Below are 27750 nucleotides of genomic sequence, written 5' to 3'. Positions count from 1 at the left end.
CGCATAACTTACTGATCCGGCGAGAGTTTCCGTTTAACCTTGTTACAGTGACACACTGATTATGCCGGTGTATCCTTCTCTTGTCATTAACACGCTGATTTTATCGATATCTGTACACCCCTGTCTCAATGACCATTCGAACATTTTTTTGGACAAGCGTTGGGTAGCTTTTTTCTGATTATTTTGAAATAAAGCGTGGCCAGACCTATTTCTTGGTATGTCGAGATAATATTACACTCCTCCTTATAAATTCTAAGCCTCCTGCATATCCATAACGAATGTGTTAGGGTTGAGATTATTCTTACCGTCTCAGGGATCTTAAGATATAATTCAAAAAGATAACTCCAGCTTTGGGCTCAAAAGATAAAGTTGCTCCTTAAACGAGACAGAGATTGATTCACAGTGCCCTTTTTTATTTCAGACTCATCAATAATGAATTCAAATGGAAAGCCTTGATCAGAAAGTATTGACGCGTTCACCATACATTGATTTAACATCACAATCATATTGACCAAGGCGCACCTGATGCTTTCAACGAATGGCAGTCTTCAATCACACTTCCGCTATCGCGCGTTAAAGAAATGTTTGGGGGACGTTTCGAAACAGAATTATAGTTGCGTCCAAAGAAATACCAGGTAAATAAAACAGTTATAGACACCCCCTTCTCACAAACTTTTTCAGCCAGTGGGGTAAGATTAATGGACTGAAACTCGAAGGGGATCGATATTCCAAATGTTTGGCAATTTTAACCAAAAATTATCCGTTTGAAAAAAAAATCAGGCCCGACCCCTCCAGGAAGGGATGTTCTTTGGACTTTTCAATCAATAATTATAATGACGAATATGTATGTTTATTAATTAAATGCAAAACTGGCTTGTAAATTTTCAAACAAAAGCTACGAGAAATCTATCCTCGAATATAACACCCCTGTCTCAGTGCCCCGGTACAACTTTTTCCCTCAGTGGGGATGAAAACTTCTATCAAAATGCCAATGGGGATAGAAAATCTATTGTTTCCAGCTCGAAAATTCCAGTGGGGATGGTTTTGGAGTGCATTTTTTACATTCAGTTTTCAATGGGGATAAAATCATAGAGCAATTTCGTAGTGGGGTTGAAATTGTAGGTTATTTTTTTCCAACGGGGACGATTTTTTGGCCTATTTTTCCACCGGGGTGGGGGTCCACCGGGTCTGTGACACAGGGGTGTAATATAGAAAAAAATATACTTTGACTGTCAAAATATTTGTCAAATCAAATAGCATTACGAGTCAAAAAATTTCTAATTTCTCAAAAATTCTAATTTAAATTCTTCTCGAGGACTACATTTAGCGAAAACCACCAAAAATTTGAAATTTAATCCACTTAAGGTAGGTTTACAAGATGACTTTTATGACCAAATTAACCAAATAAAGTAAGGAGATGGTGAGAAAGTGTTGGTCGATTTAAAAAAAAATTTGATCTAAACTTTCTAAAAAAACTTTTACGCTTTCACATCTAAAGTCTAAACAATATAATTTCAAAAACCTATTTATAAAATCTAGCCATAAAAACTCTAAAGTCCCTACGTCTTATCTAAATCAAGTAATCTTTTAATATCTCATATCTCATGATCAACAATTATCTTCCTTTTTGAACACGTACACTATTTGTCGAATTATGGGGGCATATATAATAATGTCTTTAATCGAAATCTTTGTCATCGCTACACGTTTCTGCATAATCCTGGGTGATGGGATATCATATACCTTCTAAACTGATAAAGTAAGCCTTCCTCACCATCAGCTAGTCTAAATAAAATAGAACGAGATAAAATCAATTAAACATATTAAAATTATATTATATATATTAAGAAATTAAGATAGAATCTGGATATAAGACCACAGGGAGGCACTTAGGCGAAACTGGTTACAGTGACGTGCCGTTGGTCAGGGTCCCTTTTTAGGAAGTGTGGAAATATCTGACAGGGTCTAAAATTGACTAATTCTTAAGACTTGAAAGGGTCGACTATTTTTGTAACTTTTCAGAGTGAGAATGGAAATTTTTTGGATATTTTCGTCTTGAAGGGTCCAAAATTGACCAAGCAACAAACACTCAAATGGTATACTTTTCAAACTCCAGTGGCAGGTCCCCGTCGGTACCCTCCGGGAAATGAGATTGATAGATATTCTTCGTATTCCATGGATATATCTAAACCTCTGAGAGATTTTTTTTCAGTAAAGATTTTCCGGAGATTTTCCTCAAAAGTTTAAAAGCATTAAAAGCACTTTTTAAAAACCCCTCTTTCTAAAGCATACACAAAACGTTCTATAAGAACACTTTATGAACGCCTTCAAAAATCCCCTATCTGGAAGCATTCGGAAAACGTTCCAAATGAACACTTTACGAACGCTTTTAAAGATCTCCTAACTAAAGCATTCTGAAAGTGTTTTTAACGAACACTTTAAGAACGCTTTTAGAGATCTCCTTTCGGAAGCATTCTGAAAGCGTTCTGGGACGAACACTTTAGAAACGCTTTTTTATATTAAGCTTCAAAAGTGTTCGAAAAGCGTTCATTTCGAACACTTTAGGAACGCTTTTGAAGATGTTCTTTCTAAAGCATTCTGAAAGCGTTCTTTACGAACACTTTAGGAACGCCTTTTAAAATATTTTTTAAAAGCATTCGAATAGCGTTCATTACGAACACTTTACGCACGCTTTTATCTGATCGCCTTAGAAAGCATTCCTTAAGTGTTCGCAAAGAACGCTTTAGAAACGCATTTCGACAAAAATGCATCCAAATGTCCAAATAGAACGCTTTTCCTGATAGTAGTGATGTTTCTTTATGCCTGGGGATTTGAATTACATTATTTTCAAGCTTCATGTTTAAAAAAAATAGCATAATATTTTGCAGTGAGAATTTACTTATCTGATTATTTTTCAGCGGGACAAAAATTAAGAGTACAATTTTGCACTGGGGACGATATTTTAGCCAATTTTTCCGCAGTGAAGAAGGGAGAACTGTTTGTTGATACGACTAGATTTTTTTACGTGTGTTGCTTAAGAGCCATTTTCTTAGGGATATGGACAACGTCAGGAAGAAATTTCCTCAGAATTGCTTCATTTTCAAATATTTTGTTCAAAACCCATGATTGATGCAACCTGTCAAAATTTTGAATGTTTGAAAATTCATACCAGATACCTTATCGGGGAAAATTTTCGTCGGGGAAAATTTTCGTCGGTGAAAAATATTCGTCACTTGGCCAATATTTCGTCACTTTTCCCCGACGAAGTTTTCCCGATAAGGTAGTTGGAATTCGGTTTAGGACTTTCTTTTTTGGACCTACCCTCAGGTAGTCCTTTAAATTAGCCCTTTACTTGACCGTTATTCGTCCGTCCGTTCGTTCGTCTGTTGCCAGTTTTTCTCGGGGTCGGCTCATTAGTTTTTTCTAATTTTTTGCACAATGATGGAAAATGGCAATGCCCAAAATGTGACGGAGCCCGATTTTCGAAATAAAATATTTCCGGTCGCTTAGGGCTGGAAAAGTCCCGGAAAAGGCGGTTTTTTGGGATTTTCTCGAGATTTTATCATTAGTTTTTTCTGATTTTTTGTACATAGAGGTGCGTTAGTACTGCCGAAAAGATGTTGAAAACCGTTTTCCGAAAAAAAAATTTCCGACCTGTAGAACCGGAAATCGCCGTTTTTTCGTATTTCCGTGACACTTTCTCAACTTATTTGACCGTTTTTTTACAGAAAAAGGTTCGCTATGGTGATACCCAAAACTTTGCATAATTTAATTTTCAATAAAATCATTTGTTCAATCCGGAACTCCTTAAAAATCGCCGGAACAGCCGAAAACCGGCGTAAAACAGATATCTTCATTTTTTCTAGTTATACTTGACAGATTTTCATGATTTTTTGCACAATGATGCAAAATGGCAATACCGAAAATGTGACGGAGCCCGATTTTCGAAATAAAATATTTCCGGTCGCTTAGGGCCGGAAATGTCCCGGAAAAGGCGGTTTTTTGGGATTTTTTAGATTTTATCGTTAGTTTTTTCAGATTTTTTGCTCAAAGATCAGCGCGCATTCAACGCTGTGAAAAGTAAGCATGACGAAAATCTAAGATCTTGGATTAAGTTTAAAGTTGATACTTTTACTCACGTCGTGGAAAGCATATCTCAAAAATATCATCGACGCTTTTAAAAAAGAGTCAGTGATAGAGAATGATAACATAAAGATCTATGCATTATTTCGATTCCATTAAAGTATAATTAATAGTTTAGTGCAATTATTGTTATACATTTGGAATGATGTAGAGGATTTCTTTTGAAAGAAACACATTTCAATTAAACTTGGAGGTTTCTGGGGGAATTCGTCAATAGTAAGCACGTATACTGATACAATCTGCTAGACATTAATACGGCAATATCTGCTCTTCATCTTTGATTCTCTCTATAGTGATTAGATTGACACATCCGCGATAAAATTTCTATACTTGGTCGTCCTGATACTCAGGGTACAACATGGAGGTCGGAGAATGCCCCGAATTTTGCCCCCCTGAGATGCCAAAAAGTGCAAATAAACGTGTCGTGAGTTTTATATTGGTCAAACCTTCCTCACTTCTGTCCAGGATTTTAAACATATTTTGAGCTCTTCATTATTCAATTAGGTTATGTAGCCAATATAGGCGAAAAAAGATGATGTGCGCATTATTACCCCCTGAAAAGTCAAAAAGTGCTTGCAACAATGCCACATCCTGGTTGAGTTTTGTATGATTTTTTACATTGGCCGCACTTCTATGAGGTTTTTGAACTAGCTAAGTTAGGTAAGCAAAATTTGTGAAAAATAGGCAAAAGTTTTGAAGTTCAATATTATCCACACTTCTATGAGGTTTGTGAGCATTCTTGAGCTCTCCAACCTGCTCCAACTAGCTTAGGTAAGCAAAATAGGCGAAATATAGCAAAAAATAGCATTTTTTACCCCCTGAAACGTTGAAAATTGCCAGTAATGACAACGTCACCTTAATTTTCTTAACGATTTCGATGAAGTCCGACGTTTTCGATGTTTTTGTTAAATTTTTGAATATTTTAAAGCGTGTAATTTGTTAATGAGAGGCTAAAAATAGGCAAAATGGCTACTTTTTACCCGTTTTTCTCCTTGCGAGCCCCTGGAAAACATTTTTCGAAGCTTTTTGTTTTACTACTTCTTTTGAGTATATTTACCAAGTTTCAAGACATTTCCATGGCTAAGATAAAAAGATATGGACTGATGTTACTGACATAAAACGGCTTCTCAATAGTAATTCCTTACCCGAGCTCTTTTAGGACCCCCTAATTCAAAAGCCCCCTTAAAACGCTATTTAACTCTTCATTCCATAAACTGGATGTTGAGCAGCACGAAAATCGTATAGAAATTTACTACCCCTCTAGGTTGGCGCTACCCGGCACTCAGGAGCTGGTCTAAAAACACATGGCTTGAAGCTGTAAGGAGATTCGCTGCCATTGAGAATAGGGAATACTACTACATAATTCAAAAATAATTGGACAGCAGGTTTTTTTCTGATACTCATAACTCTTTCTGTGTTTATTTTCATGACTTCTTTTAAGCAAATTTTTTGTTCGTCTTGAAATTATCTTTCTTTTGATATATAATACTTGTATATTTGAACAACTTTTTTTCGGGCCTATTTTCCGGACATGTCCGGTTTTAAACTGTCCGAAAAAGTGGTTTCCCCTGTCCGGATTGATGGGGCTTTTTTTGGTAACTCAGTATACCCTAAAAAACATTTGTGCCAATTTTCAGCTTTCATTTTGATGGCAATTTTGTCCAGGTCTCAGGCTAATTCTACCTGACTACTAATTAACAATGCCCAAACATGGTCCGATTTTTGAGAAAATTTTTTTCCGGCCGAAAATGTCGGAAATCGCCGTTTTTCTGGATTTTCATTGGGCTTTTTCTATATAATTTTTTTTTTTCCATTCAAAAACATTAATAGCAATGCCCACCATCAAACATGTTTTAATTTTCAATAAAATTGATTTTTGAAGCCGGAACTATTGACTGACTGATTTTTTTTCATTTTTCTTCTCGCATTGCTATCTAACTTTCACGATCATCAGGTAGGTCTATTCAGCATCTTGCTTGTTCTTTTTGATAGAATATGGAACTACTATTTGATACTTGGTGAAAATATCCTGATAACCATGGGCTGAAATCAAAAAAACAAAAATATAGCTTATTTTAAAGGTCATTTTCTTGCAAGGCTCTCACTACGACATGTTGGTTTTTGGATTTTTGTGTAGTCTTTAGTGGATATGTTTTTAGTAGTGAAGAAGTGAGTTATGATGGCGGCTTAAAAATGACCTTTAGTGTAAATATCTCCATTCTTCCCCAGTCCATTTCAGCCAAGATCCTCAGTTGTGAGGTGTTTATTAGGTTGTTTGGACTCTCCAGACAGACAGACATTTTGACAGTCGAAAAACTCCAAAGATTTCCATGTGGTCTAGCCTCGTTAGACCTGTAGAAGGCCGAGAAAATAGGCTTTTTTTAGCTTGTGTTTTGCGTAGTCGATTGCCCGTAGCAACGGTAAACAATTACATAGCGACAGATATTACAAACCACCGTACGAAATTGTACTGATTTTTTGAATGGCCACCCTGTGATTTGTGTTGTTTACTATGTCTGTGTTTTTCATGTAACTAAAGTAACGATTTGCAAATTTACGAATCATTTACATCTGTTCCTATTTTATTTTAATTATAGTACTCGGGATGATATTCTCAATGGAATGAATTTGGTGACCATGGAAAAAGTTGTTGCAACGGTTTGCGAAAGACAACCTGACCAAGAATACACTGATAGTCAAAGAGAAAAGAAGATTATCCTTAACTATCTCTTGTTGAGCAGGTGAGATGAGGTTTCTGCTTCAATTGATGGGTACACGCATCATAATATTTGAAAATTTGTTATTTTGATAAAATGTGCATTATTTGGTCCTAAATTGCCTTTTACTAAAAAATATACCACAACAAGCTAATTAGAGAGGGTGCTGAGAAAATTGACTTGAAACGCAACCGTTCCTCCATTACATATTATAAACACTTTGTAAGTTAAGGATTTTTTATTTTAAAACACAGAGATGAATATAGATCATCATTAATGACGGAGACAATAGCGTCATCCTTCCAGCTGCGGATTTCTTATACTATTTGGTATCTTTGTAACCCTTAGATAGATAGATTCTTGAGGTTTGACCAATGAAGTAAAAGCCCGAAAGGCTAGAAGTGAATCTCCTACGTAGGATTTGAAGCCATTATAGCCTACATAAGCTGCGCGGCCTTGAGCGCACTTTTTCTTGCCTCGGAAAGGTTAATGATTCGCTTCTAGCCCTTCGGGCTTTTACTTTATTGGGTGTGACATTTTTGTGCTCTATATTCAATGATCAGTATTCCGAAATTCATATTTTTCTAGTTCAGGGGAACACGAAGACGGACCAGTCCGAAATATTCCGAAAAAGAGATAACGAGTCTGGTAGATTGACCGAAAGATTCTAATGGTGAGCTTCGTGTATTGCTTTAGAAGATTATTTTTTTTTGTGAGATGTTATTACTCGTTGATCCAGAGAAATGGAAAGGAATTGAAAAGCGCTTCTCGAAAACAATGGAAACACGGCTCGTCATATACCAAGTCCTTTGCCCTTAAGGGAGTTCGTTTCGAGTTAATGGATTTCTTTTGTTATCGCTCTAAAAACTTTGTATATTTAGCGTAATGTGACGAAATTCGTTTGTTTCAATTCAAATTATGCGAGAACTTTAGAGGCTTATAGTTTGGGGACACCTTTTATACCAGAAGTCCCATGTCCATGATCTTATTCAAATTTACACATGAGCTGCATTGTAGTATCCATTAACAAATTCCAGAATCAGTTTACTTGGAAAAATTTTGTGTCAAGTTTGTAAAATATAAATTTCAATCCATCTTGAAAATAACTATGTTTTCACTTCATCTCGCAACCAAAAATAAAAGAAATTTGACTCTGTTACTAAACTCCATCCCATATGAGACAGCCTAAATATCACGCGGGTAGACGAGACAAAAAACAGGCGGTCGGGTGGTTGGGTGTTGTTTAGCCTGGATTCGTAAACTTATTGCGCTCACAGGCCCCGACAATGCCAAAAACTTTTCGACCAGTTGCTTTTTAAAGGCCCACTTGCGCTGCGCGACTGAGCCAATAAAAATACCGATCCACTTTTATAAATATATAGAAACCAACACTCTTCGCATGCCGAGCCGTTTTTTTCTGAACCCTTTCTAATTACCTAATTAAAGCCAAAACAAAGGAGTTCTCAATGGGAACGGTCAGAACACTTTGGGTAATCAGAGAAGCGCTTTTTCTGTTCCTTTCCATTTCTCTGGTTGATATTTCACTCACGAGATCCAAGCTACCATAGTTGTCAAAGATTGAATCAAACATATCCCGATACAATTTGTTTACTTCCAAGCCTATTCCTTTAGTGTGTTCAAAGAACCTTTTAAAATCGATGTCTTAATGGAATGTTATTCTTATTTGCTGAATGGTCAAATAGCCATCCATGTTTGGACTTTTTCTTGTTGACTTGAACCAAAATACTAACATGTACTAAACCTTCGCAGAAAAGGCAGTACCGTTCGTTACGGTAAAATTTAGCGGTTACCTGAAAACCTTGGTCATTCCCTTTTTATTTGATGCTGTCGCGACCTTTTTAGCGGCAACGGATCCTTAAATCTAATTAGATGTATGCACCTTACCCAATTTCTATGATATCATTCTTTCTTTTCCAGTCAGACGAAAGGAACTAAAAGCGTCGCAGCGCCCTCTGCCAATCATCAGTTGTATATTTTGAGTAAATAAATATCTACGCTCATGGTATCATACATGAAGTTTAGAGCTCGATGATTACATACTGCTGACGGTATTTATCAGGTAAATAACTTTGTGATAATATTATATTTCAACAATAACCTACTAACGTGTGGTTACTGGAGAGTGATCGAATTGAAACCCCGACGTTGTCCCCACGAACCAGTGTAGACTTGATAGCCCAGTCGGCAGTGCAGTTGAACTACTAATGCGAAAGTAGTGAAATTCCACCCTTTTTGGCAAACATCTAAATGCGAGATTAAATTTCAAGGCAACTTCATTTCTCCTCTTTAAAAGGATTTTAGGTACCTTACAAAGGCTGTATTTTTGTATAATAGACCTAATTCGAAAATGGCAAAAAATTATTGAAGATGAAAATGAAGACTTTCTTAAAATACCTGAAGGCTCAAAATTTTTCATTTTAAATCACCAAATCTTTCTTTTGATACAGGGTGATTCAAAATTGGTAATCAATACATAACTCCAAGCAATCGTCAAGCTGCCATTTGGGATGCTCTTCCTCGATCTTGGAATGATCTCTAACAGGTTAGATTGGGTTTATTTGTCTATGGAGCTGCGATTATCCAGACTCTTACCAAGAGCAGCCACTGGCAGAATTTTTTGAAATATCTGTTCTCTTTATCCAGGAGAGTAAATTTTATGGATAAATCTAGGAGAGACTTTCCTCAAAACACCCAGGTAAAATCCAGGGGTCGCCTTAAAGACATCTGTTCTTAAAATCCAGGAGCGCATTTTACGGAAAAACACATACAATTTTCCAGCGGACAATCTGTTCAAAAAATCCAGGAGCTATATTGTGGAAAACGCAACCAGATGCCAAATTTTTTTTCCAGGGAGCTTCATAATTTTCTTAAAAGGTCTCATTTTCTAGGAGCATTTTAACTTTCTTAGAGAATAGCCGTTATACTTTTCCAGGACCATAATATTTCAATAAAATTTCAAGAGAACAGATCTACATTTTTCAGTAGTCTCATTTTTTCCCAGAACAGATGATATAATCCAGGAGAGCCCAGGATACAGAACAGATTGTTTTTTTTCCAATAGAAAGGGACCTCAAGAACAGATATTTCACACTTCCTAGCCGGTGGCTGCTCTTGTCTTACCATCTATTATATGTTCACTTTAGTACATCTAATAATATGATACTAATGATGTTAGAAGTAAAGAGAAAATAAACAATATTATTATAGTCGAAGGCTTTAACAATAACCTTAATCAAACGGCCGTTACGAAATGCTGTAATTCTCGTTTTATTGGATTCTAAAGCCACGATGCTTGTTCAATTTCCACTCTCGATTTTCTCAATCAGATCTTCTATTGTGAATGATAGTAGAATCGAATCCCACATTGATTTGGTAAATTGTTAATTTGAGTTTAATAACGAGTCGTTCAAATTTTTATATTCTCTCTATCCTTTATTCCAGGATACGAATTTGTGGCATGAGAATCCCTTCAACAACCTGGATTTGATTGGTGGATAAAATTTGTGATAATGATGGAATTGTTTTGACATATCTGATGGATGTTGTCTTCTCCGTAGATGCAGTTACTTGCTTGGTGATTGTTGCGAACCATAGGTGCATTTATAAGAGTATTCAATGCAATTGTTGAAGTATGATATGCTGATGGATGGATTATCTAGAAGTGATTTCTTTGGTTGAATATAGCAGTGTATTCATCGATTTGAAAGATGACCTCTTTTAGCCCAGTCATCAACCGTGGCCAATGATGCTTGATCTATCTAAATCGTCATTTGAAGAGCGATTGTTAAATGAAGTTGTCTCGATATCAATTCTGTAATTGGTTACCAAATCTTGCCAATTAAATCTTTAGTCCTTTTTGCCTATACACCGTTTAGGAGTCTCGTTATTTCACGGTACTCCATTGCAGAGGCCCGGTAAAAATGGTAGGTAAAAATGCGCACTTTAGTACTGTGAAAGGCTAGAGGAATGTAAACATTGTGAATTTTTTTCTCTCCTTTAAAGAGAATGATTTAGATATTTGAACATGATATCAATGATAATTTTATAAGTCTCTCCTGAAAATTTCACAAAAATTCATCAAGAGGAAAAGAAGTTATGATTAAAAGGAGTTCTTTACCTACCGTTTTTCTGCTATGTTTCCTTATGAGAACCAGATGTTTACCTACCGTTTTTTTACGGAGGAGAGTGAATTTTCCGTGGTCGCTAAAATCCAAACAATGGAAAATTAGATTGACGCGTGCGCAGTCGATACTCCTAAACGGTGTATTGATTCAACTATTTTGATGGGTTAACTTATTAGAGTTCGAAATGAATAGTTTACCTTTTCCTTCTAACCAATGATTTGTGTAGAATTTAAACACCCCAAAAGCCTTATAAAATGTAGGATCACTGGATTTTGTTGTGGTTTCAGTGTTTTTCCCAAGCTTTCAATCAATTTGTGTGAAAGGAGAAATATTTTCAAAGAACTTTAATCATTTATCACAAATAGTGTTTTCACAAATGTAAATAATTATTTGTGGTCTGAAAGGGACTTTTCTTAAAATCGAACTTTTTTTGGACTTTTCACTGCCATGAAATTCGAGTTTTGTGATATTATAACTAAATTATAGTGAAGTTTTTCTCTGTCAGAATTGTTTTTTATCAGCGTCTTACATCTAAAGAGCATTTAGTAATGGGCCATTTCATTTATATCCATACATGGGATTGGACGAATATTTCAAGGGAGGCCCCCAAAGAAAAAATTCCAGGGGGTCCAAAGAAACTTTAGCACTTTTTCAGAGAGTTGTTTTTTCCCAAGGGTTGGATGACCAAGCATCTATATTTCCTTTTTGTAGGGATGGAATAATAGGCTCGTTTGTTTTCTAATTATTTAAAGTTTTGGAATTTCCAGCAACCTAATTTGATTTTCCAGGAGGGGATTAAATTTTTTTTTAAATTTCCAAGGGGTAAAAGATTGATTTCAGTTCGTCCTCTCACAATGTCTTGTTTAAAGAAGGATTTTTCGATGGACAATACGGTAGAATCCTTTTTTTTCCAGATTTTTGCAAATTTTGTCATTATTTCAGGAAATATATGTACAATTTCATTAGTTCATTAATTCTTTTGGCTTGAAAAGATTCGTCATTCGTCCCTGTATGGATATCAAATGGATAGCTCAATGGTCTATTTTTCTTTGATTTCGTTCATTTTCTCAGTCTGGTAAAGCCCTTTCGTTAGGAGTTAGGAAATCAAGCAATCTTTATATTTTTACCAACAAGGCACTCTATCCAATCTGCCAATGAGAGGTGAAAGAGCTGCTCTGATTACGAAGCTAAATCCTAGTGACATTCTAAATGGGCTGGGTACAAGGGAAGGGAAATGGTAGAAGTGAACCCGCCATTTTCTCAATGGCTAATACTTGAATATTTGACTATTGTTTTTTAGCTTTTGTTTTTGCTTTTCATCTAGTAGCCGTTTAGACCTCAATTTTCTATTTTGATCCAATACCCTTGACAGACAAAACTCGAAAAATTATTATGAATTTCCTGGTCAAAAAAAGTTTTTGGGGTGGAAGTTCTGTCTGTTAAGGGAGCATAACAAACGTTACTTAGCTGAATAGTTCGGACGGTATTTTGGGAATTTTCTTCGTGAATCTTCCTCCGCAATTTTAAGGTTCAGAAACTTTCAGGAAGTGTTGGTTTCTGATGATTTTGTGATGGGACCGGGGAAAGGATGTACATATTGAATACAAATCCATTGGATGGAATTTTCACCAACGTTTGAACTTTCTCTGTGACCATTTACTTTATGCACAGGTGTTTATTTCCTTCATCAAACTTCATCATCGCTCAAAAGGTATTAACTAAAAGTTAGCTCTTCCCATTATCGCAAAAAAGCGTTTCATCTAGTAAGTTGTACAGAGCACTTTGCTTCCTAATTTAAGCGATTTATCACGAAATTCACGAAAGCCTTATTCATGTCTGTTAGCGTCCGTTGCTTTCCCCTCCTACAGATTTTTGAAAACTTTTTTTGAAACCCTCCCCTTTTGGGAATTGTTAAAGTCAATGAACCCAAATATCAACAATTTAAAAGCCGTTTATCGAATTATATTTTGCCGAGTCTTTCTGAATCTTTTTCATATATTTCCCCAGAGATCTTATATTTTCATATGGTTTTTTCAAAAACATTGTTTAATGGACTCTCACTAATTCGAGCTTTTATAATTCAAATGCTGCTTAATAATTTAGCTCCCGTTCGTAAATCCTCTTAATTTGCACCTCTTTACAGACTACTATTCGAGTTCGAATTAGCGGGAGTTTGTTTTGGAGAATAGAATTATGGCCGATTTTTACAATTCCAATCAAAATTTTTCCTACTCACGGGTACCTAATAAATGGGGGTTCGGAATAAGCGGGATGGGTAGAGAAATTCTCAAAACTCATTGTCCTGCTAGTTTGAAAATTTTTGAAAAGGAGGCCAAGACAGCAGAATTAGGACAAATAAGGAAACTCTCCAAAACATTTTCCTAAAAATTAATAAGCGGGGGGGGGGGGTATGGAATAAGAATGGAAAGTTTTCGAAAAATTAATTAGTGGGGGACGCATATTAATTAGATACCCGGGAGGGAATAGCTGCACAGAACTTTGTTTCAAGTCAACGTTCATCTTTACGTCTTATGGACATTATAGACGCTAGATGAACGTTGAAACAAAGTTGTGGCAGGGTTATCAATGGCAAAGTTTTCAAAAGACGAAACTTAGTCGTTTCAAGCTCCTTTATTTTTTAAAAAAAAAGGTTCATGTTAGAAGATCATTCCACTAAATTTAAAAAATCATTCAAATATAGCGCTTTTGATTCTCTAAAACAAGCAAAAGACATTTCCATAATTATATTTGACTATAAAAAGTTACAGGCATTCTTGTTTCCACTGCCAATTATATCTGGACAGACTTTGATTTAAAAATATCATTTGACCTTCCCTGTGATTAACGCTTAAAACGCTGCTCTGTACAACTACAGTGAACTCTCGCTAATTCGATAGTTTTTATGATTCGAGCTTATCCTCAGTTACTTGGAAAAACCTTCGTGGAATGCCTTCTACAATTACAATGTACTTCAAATAAATTTGGTTCTCCTTTCGAGCTCGAATTAGCAAGAGTCGACTGTACAATTCGCTAATTTATCAAAAGTGCGCGTTGTTTGAACTGGGTGGTGCTATCAATTCTTCGTCAGGGTGTGCAATTCACCTTAATTTCAAAACATTAAATGAGAAGTTTAAGCTTTCATGCCATAGTCATTAGCCATCGCAATAAATTCAACAGTATTCAAAAATAAACCCTTTCCAAACAAAATTGACTACTTCAAAAACACTTCTAGACAGCAAATATTTTTGTGACTGAAATGCTATTACATTATTACTGTAAATTGTGTTCTCCTTTTGTAATCATTACCAATTTGTCATTCATATCCTTTTTGTCAAGTGATTTTATCTCATCTTTTAATACCAAACCAAACATTAATATTTTCAGAGATTTTGAGCTCAATTGAAGCAAACTTATTCAAAATTTCTATTTCTAACAATTTGAGTCTAGGCTGTCGGTCAAATCCAATTCAACGCCTTTTAAAATTCCCCTGAAAACTACGAGGACATAATTGTGAAAGTGTAGTTCAAAACCCAGAACTTTGATTTTAACCGTATCATTTTTAAATTTGGAGTTTCGAAGAATTTCGTATGAATTTAATTTTTGGCTTTAAAAGTGGTTATTTTTAGCCCCATACAATTATCTAGAAGAGTTTGCGTCAAAAAAGTTTTGAGTGTATTAATTTCAAAAGTCAATTACAAAACTCAATCACTGTTGAATTATTTTGCCAAAAAATGTTTTTTGACCCTAAACGTTTCATTCAAACATTTAATTAACAAGGGATAAGCACAACGAAAATTTTTTTATGAGCACTTCGAAAACCTCTCCTGAATAAATGTGTCTTCAGCAACCAGTATGCATGGTTGCAATTTCATCCCTCAATTTGGTCCCCGCGGAATGTTATCCCCAAAAATACGTTTATGTAAATCGCGAAATCTCTCAATTAAGTCGCACCCTACGCTGCGAAGTACTGCGAGGATATTAGTCATGTTCGGTAAAACCTTTTGAACGATTTTGTAGTTGATGAAGGAAATAAATTTCTGTGAAGTTACAGTAAATGGTCACGTGATAGAATTAAAACCGCTTTCTCTTCCGACATTTCATCAGATAAGTTACTTCCCGTTGAATAAGAGAAAGTTCGAATCTTGGTGAGAATTCTACACAATGGGTTTGTAAGTCAAATAGTGCCATGTGCCTGGCCCCGCTATCTCTGAGACGAAATCATCAAAAACCGGTCCTTTTTTCTAAAAGTCTTTGAATCGGAATATTTCCGAGGTTTGAGATCGAAGAATTTCTTGAAATACTTAACCAAGCTATTCGGCAATTTATGCGATCCATGAAGTCATTTTGAAATCAGAAAAATAATTTTGAAAGCCCTCAGATTTTTTAGTTTTTTTTCGCTGTCAAAATGACGTCATAGATCTCATGAAAAGTAACGTTTGTTGTGCTAATTTGGTCAGGAATGGAATATCGAAAATTAAACGGCTACAGTGATGAAAAGTAAAGATAAGGGTGTAAAAATAATGACTTGCGAAATTTACATATTCAAGTATTAGTTCATCGGGAAAATGGCGGTGGCATTTCTGCTTTTCCTTTCCTTTGTCTCAGTCTAAGAATGTTCACTAGCGATCGAATCGCTTTGTTTTCGGAGTGCTCAAGTAGCTTCTCAGGCGGATAGGATAGAGTGCCTTTATATTTTTTTTAATTTTTTTTTTGTATTTTTTTTGTCATAATTTTCTCGGCAAATATAACAACATGCCTTGCACTTCTTACATCTTTCTTGTCTATGTATTTACTATGTTGCATTCAGAACCGTAGAGGGCACTATGAGTTTACCTGTTGATTTCAACGTATGTTTGAGAGAACACTCGTTGCGATACCAGGAACTTATTGTTGGATAATTGATTGATTGACTTTGTTTGATTGCTGCTAGAATCAAGTGTGCATTGTTTGACCTTATGTTACTTACGACTTACGTCATTATTCTGATCAGTCCGTTCGATGAACTCGTCCGCTCAAACCTCTTTGTTTCGTCGCACAGTGCAGAGTTCAGAGTGTTCCAATTATTGATTATTAGTCGGTGATGTTTGATTCCACGCGTAGGTTCGTACCCACAACCTTTTGATTAGGCGGATAGGATTTTGATTAGAAGTATGATTCTCTAACCATTAGGCCACGCTCTCTGTCATGTTAACAAGTGAATGATTAACCAATTCCAACACTTTGGCTGTGAAACTAAACTGAGACATACAAGGAGACACTTCAAATTTTATGGTACAAGTAGGGCCCACTAATTTCATATTGGTTTATGATTTCTTCTGATCAGACCTCAACTAGCTTTACCTCTTCACACTGCGTACGTATAATTGAGTTGCCCGATCGTTGAATTCTATAGTCGGTGGTACTTGATTTCACGCGTGGATTCGTACCCACAACCTTGAGATTAGAATTCTAACTCTCCAACCACTAGACCACGCTCTCTGTCATAACAGAAGTTAATGATTTAACCAAACATTCATTACTTTGGCTACTGAATGAGACGGCCACAAGAAGAACTTTAGAGTCTTTTACGGCGCACTAGTTATTTCGACACGATTTTTACGGTATTGTTCTGGATAGATCACCAACTAGATTTATTTCGCCCGGAGAGCTTTGTATGGACAGACCATTGAATTTTTTAGATGACGTTCGATTTCACGCATGGGTTCGTACCTACAACCTTTAGATTAGAAGTTTGACACTCTACCTACTAGGCCGTGTTTCTCGTCAAGCATGTAGGTGAAACATTTAAATACTTGTTTACAACAAAAACTGAGACGGCGCCAAATTTTTTGATAGAATTACGGCAACTATCTATCTCGAGTTCATTTACGAGTATGTAAGAAATTGTTCTGGTCTGACCAGAACATCCCCAACTTGGGATGGTCCAATTGTTGATTCTCTGAAACCTCCGCCAACCCTGTCGAGCTGTGATGATGTTGATAAGGATTTTAATACACTAATTATTTTCTAATTAGAAGTCCGGCGTCTTAACCACTCAATCGTATACTCTTTGCCGATTAGATAATTTCTTAAGGAGTGAACTTCTTCGATCTGGAAAGGGATGCTAATGCAAGGCTAAATTTCTAACATAACATTTCTTGAGATGGTGGAAATGAAGCTTAACGTCCGTACAATGGGGCAGGGTTCAAACCCCGCTCGGTACTACGAGACTGTCTAAAAAGAACGACACATAACTATCAAAAAGCGACAAAAAGAACAACAAACCCTAACCCTATCCCTAACTATCAAAGAACGAGATATTTGGGTGAGCTGGAAACATTACATGAACTAACTCCTATCATAGACCTTTTCATAAATTACGTCACGAACAACACTTGCCTCGTTTTGAAATTATTACCATGGTGATCAACTCCTATTGGATTTTATTATTGTTCATAAAAGAATTTTATTTAACGTCTCAAGGGACAAAATCACCATAGTAATTCTTTGAATACGAGACAAGTGATGTTCGTAACGTAATTTATGAAAAGGCCTATTGATACCCGAACCATAGAATTATTATCAGATAGAATGAATTCATGCTTTTTTCCTCAAAATGAAGCGTGTCTGTAAGGGGTCCCTTATAGTTGCAATGGGAATTCAATTACACGTGTGCAATGATAATGTCATTTCTTTGTTCTTATCGTATTTTATTTGCATATTTTGTCATGCTTGATTGGATTCTTTTGAATTCTCAAAAAATTATGCACATAATTTGATTATTTTCAACTGGAAATTTCAGGCCCTTCGGTCCCCTCAATGCAAATAAGAATTACATATTTGAAATCAGCTCATTTTATAGATTCACGAGTGTTGAAAACTATTTGAAAACGCACTTCTAAGAAAAGAAATTTGGGTGTCAAGTTTTCACCTAAATTAGTTATTCTTTCCGTATAGACTAAAATTGATTTTTTAATTTTAGGAGATAAAATCGATGGAATCACTAAATTTCAGCTTCTAAAATTCCAGATTGTAAGCTAAAATAGATTTGTAAATATCAATCGTTTTCCAAAACTAAAAATTTCGTAACTGAGAAAAAATACCGTGCAAACATACCCTTATAAAGAGATTTCTATCCACACATCAGATTTTGAGAACAGATCTGATAACAGTTCACTGCCCGAACGTACCTTCTCCCGGGCACCTATATATCAGGAACAAGTGCGGTGTGAGAGTATTGTGTCCACACATGTCAGGATCAGCCTTGCGAGGTAAATGCAAAGTTTCTCCGAGCGTCCCTGAACCAACGGATTAGAATAGGTGGATTAACTTCTCTCGTTGCTCCCAAGAGAGATCCATTGTCTTCTCATTGTTACAAGAAAAATCTGTAAATGACTCTGCGCACTCCTCGTTTAGTTTTTTCATTGTTTTTATAAGAACAATTTTCCAATTTATACAGTTTCGAAAACGAATTTGTCCTATGATTCGATCAATTTTGATGATTTTGCAAATATTTTAAATCCTGCACTTAAGTTTTAGCATCAACAAACGCTAGACCAGTTTTAATGTAAATTTTTAATCTTTTGTCAATGGCAATCTTCAGATAAGTGAAAATTAACGTATGGTCTATAACTAAGAAACTATCGATGGGTCACGAATGGGTTGCATACTGGTGAAAGAAGACTGTATTTAGAATTAGGAAAATAAATTTCAAATTATTTGGCTAATTTCTGCATTGGATAGAAAGGGCTAAAAAAGTGCATTTTCTTATTTAAAATGTACCACGTGATACGTAATGACCAATGAAAATGTTGAAAGTAATGATTTTTTACAACTTTTTTACAACTTATCAAGTTTTAATTGCTAGCAAACTCGTAAAAAAGTTTGATAACCTAACGAGGAGTGTTTTCTATGAGTTCTTAATCCACCTATTCTAATCCGTTGCCTGAACAGACCAATATGTCCCTGAACTACATAATGCCAGAGCCGTTCATAGGATAGGGAACAATGTCCTAAGGATTAGTTTATTACGTTGGTTGAAGGAAAATTTTATGATCATCATCCGGATGGATGGTAAAAGTCTATTTGTTAGTCGAGTTTTGATTTTCCTTATTTTATGTTGAAAAATTATCCGTATTTTGACAGAATATATTAAGAATCATCAATGCGAAATGGAAGCCATTCTATTGGCTGAATTCAAGTTTTACGTCACTTCTAACCAATAGAATGGCTTCCATTTCGTTTCGAAGCGAGACGGAATCGTTATGTGCGAACATGCATGGTGTGAATATCATTATAATAGAAATTTGAATCCTCGCCTTTTGAATCCTCAAACTCGAGAGGTTCCCGTTCTTATTACCATTTTTATCCTCAATATAAAAGATTTTCTCACCGGGTCAATGAGACAGGGGTAAAAGAGTGAATTACAAAATCTTTAAAGGGATGATCAGATGGTCTGAGATTTTAAGGGTACCTGTTCTTATACATGAGAAAACGTGATTCCCCAAGTAGTTTTGTCAACTGACAAGTCAATGTCAGGATATTCCACTTTCAAATTTCAAATTCTGAGCTCTTTCCTACGTGAAAGGTCCGTGAGAGGTCCCACTGTTTTTTTGAATTTCCTGAGAAGTCCGTCTGACTTGTTGAAGGTGAGATATATTTCAGGGGGTCTTGTAGAATTTCATCAAAGATAATCGACAATGTATATTGGACATTCTTGACTCAAAATAGGAATCTTCATGGTTTTATGTTTACATGATAAAAGGCAAGTAAAATAAAGTATATAGTGAGGTCTGTTAGCACAAAAATACTTCAGATGGTGATTAAAGCATGAAATTTGGCACAGATGATCCTTAGAGGGTCTAAAACTTAATTTTAAACAATAACACCAAATTTTGCCACCTGGCCACCTGCCAGATGACGTCATCAGGTGGCTTAGCAAAAATTTATTTTTTTGAAAATATTTAAAATCTGATGGTATCAGCGGGAAGAGCATAAAATGCTGATGAAAATCGAGGTATAAAACATGCTTTCAAAATCTTCCTATCAAAAGTTATGAAGGTTTAAAGTTTTGTGATGACGTCATCATAAGCCTTTTCAGGCAAAACCAGCGAAAAATTGCAAGTATTTTAAAACTTTCTCAGTAAAATTGGTCCTGTATGATCTTTAAGATTAGGGCATTTAAAAAAATCTCTTTTCGCGCCCGTTGCTTTTCGGCGCCCCTTCAAAAAAGCTCCACTGGGGGCCATGGCCCCCGGCCCCCCTGCCACAACGCCACTGACGGAGATCTCTGCGATGAAGCATGATTTATAAATAGCAACACTTCTCTCGTCGTCTCTCCTCTCTCAACAACACTCCATCGCAGCGATCGGTTTGAAAAATCTCAAATGAGAAAAGACAATGACAACAGACCCTCTACGGCAATAAATTTTGAAATTAGCCGTAGATACTGGGTATGTGTACACACAATACCAAACTGAGAAATTATGGTCTTACCCCGTCATTAGTTTTGATCTGAAAAAATCCTTATATAATGAAGTTTTTCCTTACCCGTTGAAATTTTACTTTTTCATAGTCACCACGATGGATTTTAAAATTTCACCAGGTCATTAAGACAGGGGTTCATAAAATGAAATAAACCAGCTGCGCTGGAAGCTCCGGCTTTTTTTTTTTTTTTTTTTTTTTTTTTCTTTATTGAAACATAAACACAGGGTACATTACGAACATATAATACAAAATACTACTAAACATTAATATAGTCCCTCCCTCCGCTAGAAACTTAAGTTATATCGCCAGAGGCAAGGCTATGAAGAAAGGAAAAAGTAAAACAAGGTGTGACGTGGAGAGAGCTATGGTTGTAGTAGACTAAAATAACGCACCACTGAACCTTCCAGATTCATGGATATATTCAACGACAGAAAAAATTATAGTTTGATTTAAAATTAAAGTCAAGCTTTCATCACCGTATAATAAAAACCGACAAAAATAAGAAGGGTTCAGTGGGAGGAAAATAATACCTAAGTCTTGTAGTTTGTCGAATAGAGATTGTCTCGCAAGGGAATATATAGAGCAGTGCAGAAAAAAGTGCTGAGTATTTTCAACTGAGTTAGTTCTACAACCACAAAAAGGGTCTAAAGTATCACGAAAACCATGCCTAAATTTGTGCTCGTTCAGATGACTGAACCCTACCCGAAGTCGATTTAGAAAGACTACACCTTGATTGTCAGAAACATCAAAAACACGAGATTGTTTGGGTCTCAAAAAATTTAAAATTGCATTCTTAAAGGTCTTAACAGAAGGTAGATCTCTTATATTCGCGCCCAGGACATTCCACTGTGATATGCAGTAAGGAAAAAAAGTATTACGAAAACGCTCAGTTCGTATATTAAGAGGATAAATAGGATTTCTTGTTCTTATGTTAACTGGCTCTGTAAGCCTTGCTGGCAGATAGTTACGTAAGTAAGACGGAGCTTGGTTATTTATGATTTTATAGAAAAATATCATTCTTCTGGCAAAGCGTCTGTCAGCAAGGCTTTCAAGGCCAAGTTCAGAGTATATTCTCTCCTGAGACGTTCCACGAAAGCAACCTGTGATAGCTAAGCAGGCATTATATTGAATGGATTCAAGCTTCTGCACAAAAGAGGCATTTCCTGGGCGGTCATATATGATATCACCGTAGTCAAGATGAGGTCTAATGTAAGATTTATAGATGGTAAGAAGAGATCTTCTAGGCACATGTTTGCGAAGTCTGTTAATAAGGCCAATACCTTTATTGGCCTTTTTTATCTTCTCCTCAAGATGGTAATCGAAAGAAAGTTTTGAATCTAAGATAAGACCTAGATGTTTCTGGTGCTCACTGACAGCGATGTTAGTGTTATTGAAGGAGATTACTGGAGCATTAGCAGGAGTGATTCTGCAGGTAAAATAGACTTCCACAGCTTGTTTAGAAGGGTCTGGGTTGAAAGACATCTTCCATTGACGAGCCCACTCACTTATCCTGGCAAGATCTCTGTTTAGTACCCCAAGGCTCAAGAGCTGGTCCATCACAAGGGAGAATAAGGAGGTGTCGTCAGCAAAGATTTTGGGTTTTGACTCAAGGTTTAATGGGAGATCATTAATGTAAATTAAGAAGAATAAAGGACCAAGAATCGAGCCCTGAGGTACCCCAGCATTGATCTTCTTCCACTCAGACGTTTTCCCATTCAACACAACTCTCTGATGCCTATCATCAAGAAAGTTACGTATTAAGGAAAGCAGAGGTCCGGTTACCCCATATGATTTGAGTTTGAAAATCAAGCCATCATGCCAAACCCGGTCGAATGCCTATGAAATATCTAAAAACACACCCCTGGTATCTAAAGAAGGGTTCACGTCAAACCCTGTAAAAATATCATGCGTTATGGACAACAACTGAGAAATGCAAGAGTCACCCTCCCGAAATCCAGACTGACATGGAGAAAATAGATTATTTGTTTCAAAATATCTGTAAAGTGCATCATAGATACACTTTTCAAATATTTTTCCAAACACTGGAAGAAGAGAAACTGGTCTGTAATTTTTAGCTATGCTCCTGTCTCCCTTTTTATAGACAGGAACCACATTGCCTTTCTTCCACTGTGATGGGAAAATGCCAGAATTGATGGAAAGATTGAATATACTAAACAAAGGTTTTACTAGAGAATCACCACAGATCCTGATCATACGAGTAGAAACATTATCCCACCCATGGGCCTTGTTTACGTTTAAAGAATTAATAATTGACGCGATTTTTTCTTCGTCAAATTCAAGGTTATTTAGCCTGCAGTCAGTGAAAAATTGTTCAGGTGGCAGCACGCTGCCAGTTTCGATCAAAGAACATTGGTTTGCAAAAAAAGAGTTAAAAATATCGGCCTTCTCAGAAACATCGCTCACAAGGACGTTTCTTTCGTCGCGAATGGGTGGAATTTTAGGTTTTTTTCGTATGCTCAGGAACTGCTTAAGGGTAGACCAGTATTTCTTACTTCCGATGTTTGGATCATTTAAAGAATTGCCAAGACGAGAAAAATAGTTGTCCTTGGCAGTATTAATGGCTAATCTGCACTCGACAACCATATCATCGAGTGCCTGGCGATCTAAAGGATTTTGCCACTTTCTCAATCGACGATATATTTTAGCCTTGTCCAGAAGCATTTGCTTTATCTCAGGAGTCATCCATAACGCATCTTTATCCCTGATTGTTATAATTTTGTTTGGGACAAAGTTAGAAAAGATGTTAAGGATATATTCAGAGAGAAGGGTGACGCGATCTTCAACATTGAGCCCCAGGAAGGTAGTGTCCCAATCAATGGCATTCAGAGCAAGCATGATTCCCCTTTGGTCAGCGCGAGAGAAGTCCCAAATCTTGCGTTTATAAGCTGGAGGGAATTTAATTTGATAATTTATTCTAACAAAAGGTATCTGGTGGTGACAACGGGAATTGAGGGAAGGTAAACTCCCAGATTCTAAAATAGGTGTTCGCGAAGATGAAAAAATAAGGTCTATACAGGATGGAGAGCACCCAGGCTTCAAGTGAGTTGGCTCGTCAATCAGTTGATGTAACCCATACTGCGTGGCTAAGTCGTTAATGTCCTCTCCTTGAGAATTTGTGATATCACCAGTCCACCAAACTGAATTTCTTGCGTTGAAATCACCAAGAAAAATAGATAGAGTGGGAGAAACGTCATAAATGTTTTTGATTGTTTCCTCCCATTTTTGTTTGAATGCAGAAAATTCGTCTGCATTTTGACTAGGAGTACGGTAGAGAAGACAAAGAAGAAGTTTTTTCGAACCAGAATTAACTTCACAAACAAGGCACTCGTCAAGAGAAGACAACTCAGGCCTTCTCTCAACAGAAAGACCCCTTCTATAATAAAGACAAACACCACCTATTTTTGAGTTAGATGGGTGATCACATCTGAGTAGCTCATAATTTTCTATCTCCAACCTCGAATCATCACTCTCGATAGAGGAATCGAGAAACGACTCACCGACGCAGAAGATATCAAACTTGTGAGCACTCAGAAAGGCAGTGATTTGAGCAATCTTTGAAAATTTATTAACCCAAACGCTGTTTAGATTCCAATGTGAAATTGATAAGGTGTTATCTTTCTCTCTCGGCCCCGGGTTAGACTCGATATCTCCCGCCAAAAGAAGTAGGCTAAGCTTAAAAAATATAAATAAGTACTGCACCCAGAATATATAGAAACGAAGGGGAAAAAATTTTGAAAACCCATGGAAATTAAGACTAATGCGCAGACTGAGGCTAAATTTGGTGAAAAAAAAATTATAAGAATTAAAGTTTCCAATGCACGCTCTATACTGCTGCAAGCTTATTCCCATAGCAAGCCATACCGTTCGACAAGTACAAGACCAAAAATTGATTTACAAGAATAGCCCTCACAAACACACAAAATTGTAAAAAAAGTATGACAAAACATTACTAAAAATGAGAAAAAAAAAAAAAAAGAAACAGAAAAAAGCTGAAAAGAAATTACTGTAATTAGGTACTTAACAGTGCCAAACACAAGTGTAATCACGATGTTGTGCGCAGAAATGTATTACTTGCGCAGAAATGTAATACCTGCGCAGAAATGTAATACTTCCTGCGCAGAAATGTAATACCTGCGCAAAAATGTAATACTTCCTGCGCAAATTTGTAATACTCGAGCTGCGCAGAAATGTAATACTTGTCTGCGCAGAAATGTAATTTGGAATTCGTTATCCTTTCAAATATCATATTCTATTCTTCGAAGAAATTAACTTCAACAAAAAGACTTAGAAATTTTTCGATAAAAATTTGAATTTCTTTATAAGAATTAAATCTATAACTCTCGTTTTAGGGCAAATTTACTGTCTGTACATTTTTATTTATTCATATTTATTCATAGAATTATATTTCACAGGTCTATCGACCTCTACGAAATAATTTTAGATTTATAAATTGTCTAATTCTTCATCTGTCGTCCAGTCGTCAGAAGATATGGACAGAAGAGAAGACGTTGTTTTGGTCTTTGTCCTAGATTTTCGAACTAGGCGAAGGTTTGTTCTAGGGCTTCCTCTTACATGCCAAACGAAATCGTCATTTTTTGAATTCATTTTTTTCGCCTTTTGGCACATATCTGTGAAATGATTATATCTTTTCATTAAAGTAATTATCAATTTTATTACGCTCGCAATTTGTTTTCATTTTATGTTTAGCAATTATGACGTCATCTCAATTTATTATCATTTTTATGTCTCTAGGGTAATTATATATTTTGATAAAAGCGATGTGCAGTGAAACTTTCTTGCTCAATGAAATCAGTTTTTAATAAGAGACGTATGAGAAAGGTTGTGTGTGTGTTTACACGTTTCAAAACGCCTTTTCGACTCCAAGAAACTTGGTCGCCAAAGTTATGCTTGGTAAAGCATAATTCAAGTTTCCATCAACAACAACAACTCTGGTTGTGCATGCTGGTAAGCTTCTATCCTTTGTTTGTTTCTCTGCTTTTTGCTTGTGTCCTTTCACTGCACTGCTTAGCCTTTTTTAAGTTAGTTTTGTCTGTTTTTGTCTTAATCAATTTTTCCTTAAGTCCTTAATTTTCTATGTTTATAGTCCAATTTTCTAGCATTCAGTAGTCTATGTTCATAGCCTAGCATTTCATCCATTTTGATAGTTTTCTTTTGTATTCAATTTTTAGTTTGAACTACCTGCAAAGATCGTTCCAAACAGGCACATTTTTGTTGTATACTCCCGTCGCCCTTCTCAGACCACATTCAAACAGCAGCACGCTGCTTATCTCCGACTGGTGTTTACCTTGTCAAATCGTCATATGAGGAAGGGTGGACCTATCTTCTAAAACATCGAAAACTGCCACGCCCATCAAAATGAGCAATCGCAAAAAGCTTATCAAGCGTGTCAGAATGATCCAAGAAGCTGTTCTGGACTACATGGATGAGAGCAGAGACGAACCATCCAAAATGACAGCCAAGCTGGACGAATATAGGGTTTCTCTGCGAGATGCCCACATCGATCTGGAACAAACCATTGATGAAGACGAATACTCCGAAAAGTTTGCTGAGAGTCGCAAACGAATAAGTGATCTCATCAAAGCCAAAATCATCCAAACCCTGGACGCTAAAGACAGCAAAAAGACTGAAGAGCAAGCTGAAGAGAAAGTCATTCAACATGCCAAGCAAACCTCTCAAGATAAAAGTCTGGAATTCCTGTCTGGTGAACTGGAGAGAGTCATTGCGGAGTTGGAACTGTTTTTCCTGTCATCAATCAAAGACAAGAAAGACTCCCTGCTAATTCATTGGAATGAAGAGCTCCCTGATCAGGTGAAACGTTTTGATACACTGGCAGAAAGGTATCATGTTATTATTCAGTCTCCCACTTCGAATACTGAGCTTGAGGAAAAAATCACCAAACTTGGCACCCGTTACCAAGAGCTTGCCAGCCGAAAGAAAGTCTTTGTAACAATTCTTAAGAAGGAAATTGTGTCCAGGGAATTGGGGAAACAAGATCTCACCAAGGAAGCCCGTCTGAACATAAAATTACCAAGGTTCTCGGGATATGAATCTGAGATGGACATCTACTCCTATCAAATCGAATTCGAAAAACTTCATCTGCGTACTGTTCCCAAGAGATGTCTCCCTGACGTTCTTATCAATAACTTTCTGTCTGAGCCTGCTTTGTCATTAGTCAAAGGTTTAGACAACATCGACGAAATTTGGCTTCGATTGAAATCGTCATTTGGAGATACAAGAATGCTTCTCTCACGTAAACTCAGCCAACTGGATAACATTGATACATCCGGCAAATCCAAAGAGGAGAAGTTGATCACCAAATACAGTCGAATCATCTGTGTCATGAAAGATCTCCTCAAACTTGCAACAAAGCATGGCATTGAAAGAAACTTGTTCTACGGAGGAGCAACCGAAAAGATATACAAAATCATGGGAGATCCTCTGGTCAACAAGTGGCTCGACTTGATGTGTGATGATGCTTCAATCGAAGTGCCACTCTGGACCAAGCTAATCGCATTCCTCGAAAGACAGATGAAAATCCAGCAACAAAAGATGCTTGTCACCCCACACAAGGAAGACAAGAACAAGGAGGAGAACAAGAGGGGGCAAAAAGGCTTCTTCATGGATTCAGACCAACCGACATGCTTCATTTGTGGAAACTCGTCAAATCACATTACAACAAATGGTCCAGGAAAATCCAAGATTATTCAATATTTTGCTTGTAAATTATTTACAGAAAAAACTCCGTCTGAACGTCTTCATCTTCTGAAAGAAAAAGGATATTGTATCCAATGTCTCTACCCGGGTGCAGATTCGTCAAAAGGGAAACACAAAAAGGGGAAATGCCAGAAAGAATTTGTCTGTCCAAACTCTGCTCATGAAAGATATACATCCCAAAAACACGTTCTTTTGTGTGACGAACATAAACATGAACCCGAAAATGAGGAAATTCTCGTCTTGTTCAAGTCCCGATACATATCCCGGAATACCAATCTGCCGGAATTCTCCCAGAACATCAAGCTTGCGTTTATGGCTAATACAAACTTCCATGCAAAGCCAAGCAATCGCCTCCGCCGCAGCTACCGCAGTGCGGACAAATGCGAGAATATCCTCGATCGAGGAATCTATATGTTGCAAGAAATTACCGTGAATTCCCAACCATTCACGATATTTTATGATACCGGTTGCAGCGATTTCATTGTTACGCGAGATGCCGCTAACCGCTTGGGTCCCCATGCGAT

At 36.5% G+C, this 27750-nt stretch overlaps 2 protein-coding genes across 4 annotated transcripts in view; both read left to right on the top strand.

The window, feature by feature from the left end:
* LOC136806051 (membrane protein FAM174-like) overlaps nt 1–27750 on the top strand; it is a 420508-nt gene that overhangs the window by 147593 nt on the left and 245165 nt on the right. The window lies entirely within an intron of this gene.
* LOC136806041 (uncharacterized) lies at nt 422–15774 on the top strand. 3 transcript variants are annotated; one of them, XM_067062615.1, is made up of 7 exons: nt 422–635; nt 6741–6884; nt 7449–7463; nt 7496–7533; nt 8799–8940; nt 9329–9423; nt 10323–15774. In XM_067062615.1, the coding sequence occupies exons 1-4, from the start codon at nt 526–528 to the stop codon at nt 7515–7517; spliced, it is 291 nt and encodes a 96-aa protein (XP_066918716.1). In that variant the 5' UTR covers nt 422–525; the 3' UTR covers nt 7518–7533; nt 8799–8940; nt 9329–9423; nt 10323–15774. The 3 variants fall into 3 exon arrangements, with proteins under 3 accessions (XP_066918716.1, XP_066918715.1, XP_066918714.1); XM_067062614.1 differs by having other exon boundaries at nt 7449–7533; XM_067062613.1 differs by lacking the exons at nt 7449–7463; nt 7496–7533.

This window comes from Clytia hemisphaerica, unplaced genomic scaffold (genome assembly GCF_902728285.1).
Source record: "Clytia hemisphaerica strain Z4C2 unplaced genomic scaffold, Clytia hemisphaerica genome assembly, whole genome shotgun sequence".
Taxonomy (NCBI): Eukaryota; Metazoa; Cnidaria; class Hydrozoa; order Leptothecata; family Clytiidae; genus Clytia; species Clytia hemisphaerica.
This window is presented reverse-complemented; position numbering and strand designations above follow the sequence as displayed.

Excerpts from the sequence above, each read along its gene's own strand:
- LOC136806041 (XM_067062613.1), top strand. The coding sequence starts at position 526 with ATGCTTTCAACGAATGGCAGTCTTCAATCACACTTCCGCTATCGCGCG. Across the intron at positions 636-6,740 it reads TGCGTCCAAAGAAATACCAG|TACTCGGGATGATATTCTCA; the intron begins GTAAATAAAACA and ends TTTTAATTATAG. Across the intron at positions 6,885-8,798 it reads AACTATCTCTTGTTGAGCAG|TCAGACGAAAGGAACTAAAA; the intron begins GTGAGATGAGGT and ends TTTCTTTTCCAG.